Raw genomic sequence first — 5,721 nt, 5'->3', positions numbered from 1 at the left:
CGGCAGGTACGTCCCGAGATTCCGACCGAACCCTGAAGTGTCCCCTGTTGCTGACATTTGGTCCCTCTCTCCGGCAGGTACGTCCCGAGATTCCGACCGAACCCTGAAGTGTCCCCTGTTGCTGACATTTGGTCCTTCGAAGCCAAGCTTCCAGTTTATATGGAAGATCACCTGCGACGTCCCAGACGGTGTAACGCAGGTACAGTCCCAAAAAACCTTATCGATTATTATTGTGAAATCCCGAAACTAGAACGAGCAACCATGCAAAGAACCCCCGTAGCGAAAAATGTACCTATAGGTCCTGCTGTTAATGAGGCTGTTGATAATGAACAAGTAGAATCTGGTAGTCATAAGTCGCTGTCAAAATCGGTGAGAGATTCCGCGTCCGTTGGTAGTGTTAGTAATCGTTCGCGTAGAAGTAGGCAGTCAGCAGTGAGCAAAACACAAAGCCAAATCAGAGCTCTGGAGCTTGTCGACGAGTTAGAAGAACAGGAGTTACGTGCGTCGTTGGAGCAAGATAGGATTTTGGCTGAGCAACGTCTGGAAGAGCTCAAGATCCAGAAAGATTTGGAACTCAAGAGAGAGCAGAAAAAGGCAGAGTTCATCAAACGAAAACGCGAACGTGCTATCCAGATAAGTGAGCTGCGTTCCGGTTCTGGAGATTCGACCTGTAGCTCCATGCAACGTGTACAAAACTGGATTGACCGAAACGATGGAATGGAGAACGCTGAAAACATCGATCATGCGGGCACCGAAGCTGTTCAGCGTGATATCCCTGAGAAGGGTGTGAATGACGTACTGTGTCACGCTTTCAAGGCTCTTCAAAATCGCCACGTGAAGGATTTACCGCAGTTTTCTGGAAACATAAATGACTGGCCAATCTTCGAAAACGAATTTAAGATGTCCACCGACGAATACAATCTAACCGATAGAGAGAACCTCAGAAGATTGAACAACGCTCTACAGGGCAAAGCACGCAAGGCTGTGGAATGTTTACTGTCTGCTCCTGAGAACGTTAGCCTGATAATGAGAATGCTGAAATCCAATTTCGGCCGCACTGAGTGGGTAGTAGCTAACAGACTGGAGTTACTACGAAATCTGGATTACGTGAAGGAAGGAAACATCGAATCGTTCCGTACGTTCTACAACGCTGTCATCGGTACCGCGGTGGCGCTGAAAAATGTGAACGCTGAGATGTACCTGATGAACCCTGAGCTGATTTCCCACCTGGTCGAGAAACTGCCATTATTCAGTAAGCAAATGTGGGTACGCCACAAAGCGTTTTTGCTGAAGCAGGACACGATCGTTGATTTTCAAGTTTTTTCGCGGTGGTTGGAGGATGAAATGGAAAACCAACTGGCAAGCTTGAATCCCATCTTCCTCAATAAAAAAGAACGTAGAGATGACCGTAGAGATGTGCCGTTTACCAGATCCAAGCCACCTGTTCTGAATGTCAACGCTCGTCCTGCAGACCCACAAAAGACGTGTCCACTGTGCAATGCCAATGATCATCTGAGCCTCGTCAAGTGCGATAAGTTTGCCAAACTTTCCGTTGAGCAACGCCGTTCTGCTGCGAGATCGTGTAACGTTTGTTACATTTGTTTGAAGCAAGACCATTCGCGCCGCAACTGTCGATCTGATAGAACGTGTGCAGTATGCAACAAAAATCATCATGAATTAGTGCACTCGGATAGAGAAAGTAAAAAACCATTTCGCAAGTTCGGAAACAAGGATGCTGAGGATGTCTGCCACGTCAATGGTAGGAATGTGACCACTCTGCTGCGTGTTGGTAAAGTTCGAATTCGTAGCCATGGTAAAGTTCAGGATGTTTTCGCTCTATTCGATGAAGGATCTTCACTCTCGATGATCGATTCGGAGCTTGCTGATCAGATGGAGCTGAGCGGTCCAGTTTCTCCTGTGACCTACCGCTGGACAAACGGAATTTTGCACAACGATTCCGAGTCAAAGATCCTGTCTTTCCAAATTTCTGGACCTAGCGAGCAGGCTAAGTGGTATGAACTGGACAACATGCGAACCATCAAGAACATGAATCTTCCTCGTGTGAACCTCGACATCGACAGGATCAAGCGCCTGTATCCGCTTCTTGATGAGGAAAAGTTGCTGATGATCCAGAATGCCACTCCTAAAATTTTGATTGGATCCAACAATGCTGGCCTTATTGTTCCTCTGAAAACAGTCCAGTATTCAGAAAGAGGCCTACAACTAACGCGTTGTCATCTTGGATGGACAATACACGGTGCGATTGAACCTGGCACAACGGATATTGCTGATCAATTCCATGTTTTTCTCTGTTCAAACGATCAAGATCTAGAGCTGAACGAAATGATAAAAGAGCTATACAAAGTTGAAGATTTTGGTATCCGAGATCAAGGTCCGAAAATGTCCGAAGAAGATGAACGAGCATTGGACATTATGAATCGCACACTGAATCGATGTAATGATCGTTTCGAAGTTGGACAGATTTACCGCTATAACAATTTTGTGTTCCCAGACAGTAAGCCACAAGCACTCCGGCGACTAAACATTATGGAGAAGAAGATGGATGCAGACCAGAATTTTGCTGAGCAGTATTGTGAGAAAATCAATGCTTATATTGAGAAAGGGTACGCCAGGAAGCTCAGACCCGATGAACTGGATGAACCGTCTAACACATGGTATCTGCTACATTTCAGTGTAGTGAGTGCTAACAAATTTCGTTTGGTGATGGACGCAAAAGCAAAATCTCATGGTTTCTCCTTGAACGATCTTTTACTGAAAGGACCCGATTTCGTTCCGCCATTGATAGCAGTTCTAATGAGAGGAAGACAGAAGAAGGTGGCTTTCATGGCGGATATTAAGGAAATGTTTCATCAGGTGCGTATCAGAGAGCAAGATCAGCATTCCCAGCGATTCTTTTGGCGCGGAATGAACCGCACAGATCCCCCCGAAGTCTACGTGATGATGGCAATGATTTTCGGCGCAGTATCGTCTCCATCGATTGCCCAATTCATTAAGAACTTCAACGCTAAGGAACTCGAAGATCGTCTACCAGGAGTCGTACGCCCAATAGTCAAACAGCATTACGTCGATGACTATTTTGATTCCACGGATACGGAGGAAGAAGCGATCGATTTGGTGAAGAACGTAATCGCGGCACATGAACACGGTGGATTCAAACTGGTTAAATTCGTCTCAAACTCCGATGCTGTTTTGCAATCCCTCGATCCCGCGCTGAGAGCTGAACCGAGTGCGGAGGTCCACATTCTTGGTCTACAATGGAACCTCAGTACCGATGAATTTGTATTTCCCTTGAATTTCCCGAAGCTTGACGAAGCTCTGCGTTCCGGAACTAATATTCCTACTAAGCGACAGTTGTTGCAGTTTATGATGAGTATTTTTGATCCACTGAACGTACTGTCTCCAGTTACAATACATTTGAAAATACTGTTTCAAGACCTGTGGCGTCTTCAAATTGCATGGGATGATCAAATTCCTGATGGTTTGGCTCCAAAATGGATAGAATGGCTCCAACAAACTGCACAGCTGAAGGAGATTCGAGTTCCCAGATACTATTTCCCCGAAATTCCGTCGTTCCGTAGTGTAGAACTGCACGCATTTTCAGATGCAAGTGACAAAGCCTTTGCAAGCGTAATCTACATGGTTCATCGGTGTCCGGACAAAACACACGTTGCTTTGGTTATGGCTAAATCACGTGTAGCTCCTCTAAAGTCTCAAACTGTGCCAAGACTGGAACTGCAAGGATGCGTACTATCCAGCCAAATGATGAAGGTAATAGAGACAGAACTGGAAGTTGAAGTATCCGCAACTTACTTCTGGACTGATTCGAAAATATGTTTGGCTTGGCTCTGCACGAAGGAGAAACTAGCTGCCTACGTAGGATCACGAGTTTCCAAGATCAAAGACAACGGACATAACACTGCGATGTGGAGATGGATTCCTTCAAGTTTAAATGTTGCAGATCTTGCGACTAAATCATCAAAATTTATGAACATGTCTGATTGGCTGCGTGGTCCAGAATTCTTGAGATACCATCAGAGTGAATGGCCAAATCAAGAATGTTTAACGATGTCATCAAATGAGTCCGTGAACTATCATATGGAATGTGAAGCAATCGAAGAAACAATTTTTCATCAAAGGGACGAACACGAAAATATCATAGATCTGCCTGATATTAGACGATTTTCGGATTACAATCGTTTGATTAGATCGACTGCTTACTACTTAAAGATGAGGAAAATTCTGTCACTGCCTAAACAAGAAAAACCAAAGCAATTTATGATCAACGTGCATGATATGGAAGAAGCACGAAATCTGTGGTACAAAAGAGTTCAAATGGACGCTTTCCGTGACGAAATCGGCAGTTTGAAATCATCTGGATTTGTGAAGAAATCAAGCCGATTATACACCTACTCTCCAGTTTTGATTGATGGAATCATCAGGATGAAAGGTCGAATTCAAGACAATAGTAAGCCGTTTGCCGTAAATAATCCTGTTATACTGCCCGATAATCACAGTTTCACAAATTTGCTAATTAAGACGTTTCACAATGCCAATGCTCATCAAGGATTAGAAACAATCATCAACAATTTGAAACAACGACATCGCATCCTGAAAATTCGTTCTCAAGTCAAGAAGTTTGGAGATTCTTGTTTGAGATGCCGAGAGCTACGTGGAAAGCCAAATATAGCTCAGATGGGAAACTTGCCACCAGTCCGGACTACCCCTTTTGTATTCCCCTTTACACACACTGGAATTGATTATTTCGGCCCTTTGGTGGTGAAGGTTGGCCGACGAATCGAGAAACGTTGGGCCGTACTATTCACCTGCATGACCAGTCGAGCAATACATTTGGAAGTGGTTCCATCCCTGGATACCAGCAGTTGTATAATGGCGATTCGGTGCTTTATGGCGGTACGCGGTGTTCCACAGAAAATTTTGACCGACAACGGAACAAATTTTGCGGGAGCCAATCAGGAGCTCAAGAATCTTGTCAGGACACTCGATCAGCAGCAAATAGAGGAGACACTCAGCGTCAGAGGAATCGAGTGGGATTTTATCCCACCAGGCGCGCCTCACTTCGGTGGCTGCTGGGAAAGATTAGTTCGTTCAGTCAAGACCGGTCTTCGTGCTATGCTGAAGGAAAGACATCCTACCGACCTGGTTCTCCGAACAACGTTATGTGAAGTCATGAATATTGTGAACAACAGACCGCTGACCGAAGTTTCCGATGACCCTCAAGAACCAGAACCAATAACTCCGAACATGCTGTTACTTGGCAGAAACAACTATATGCAGTACGACCACAATTTTGACGAGAGCAATTTAGATTGTAGAGCAGCTTACAAGCACGCGCAAGTATTTGCTGATCGTTTCTGGCGAAAATGGGTTTCGGCCTACCGTCCAGAGTTACTGAAGCGACAAAGGTGGCAGGACAACCGTAATTATCATGAATATAGACTCGGAGATTTTGTGATGATTGTTGACGAGTCGTTGCATCGTGGATGTTGGCCTAAAGGGCTAATCGAGAAGGTGATTCATGGACCGGATGGAAGAATTCGAACTGTCGTAGTACGAACTGCAAGATCAACGTTTACTCGACCTGTTAGCAAAATTATTTTACTCAAGGCCACTTCTGTTCCGGCCCCGGAGAATGTTACCGATAGCAACGAGGTCATGATGACGACCATGAAACGGTCATAG

At 45.0% G+C, this 5,721-nt stretch overlaps 1 protein-coding gene across 1 annotated transcript; it reads left to right on the top strand.

Annotated features, from left to right (window-relative positions):
* The first annotated feature begins 261 nt into the window (after window positions 1–261).
* On the top strand, window positions 262–5,721 carry LOC134288720 (uncharacterized). Its single transcript, XM_062854451.1, has 2 exons — window positions 262–3,789; window positions 4,951–5,721. Exons 1-2 carry the CDS (start codon window positions 262–264, stop codon window positions 5,719–5,721), a joined length of 4,299 nt encoding a protein of 1,432 aa, XP_062710435.1.

This window comes from Aedes albopictus, chromosome 1, assembly GCF_035046485.1.
Source record: "Aedes albopictus strain Foshan chromosome 1, AalbF5, whole genome shotgun sequence".
Taxonomy (NCBI): Eukaryota; Metazoa; Arthropoda; class Insecta; order Diptera; family Culicidae; genus Aedes; species Aedes albopictus.
Note: the sequence above shows the minus strand (reverse complement) of the source record. Positions and strands in the feature narration are given on the sequence as shown.

What these genes read in the sequence shown, in the direction of transcription:
- LOC134288720 (XM_062854451.1), top strand. Translation starts at nt 262, where the DNA reads ATGCAAAGAACCCCCGTAGCGAAAAATGTACCTATAGGTCCTGCTGTT. An exon ending in TATCCAGCCAAATGATGAAG is followed by an intron (nt 3,790 to 4,950) that starts GTAATAGAGACA and finishes GGTGTTCCACAG; the next exon opens with AAAATTTTGACCGACAACGG.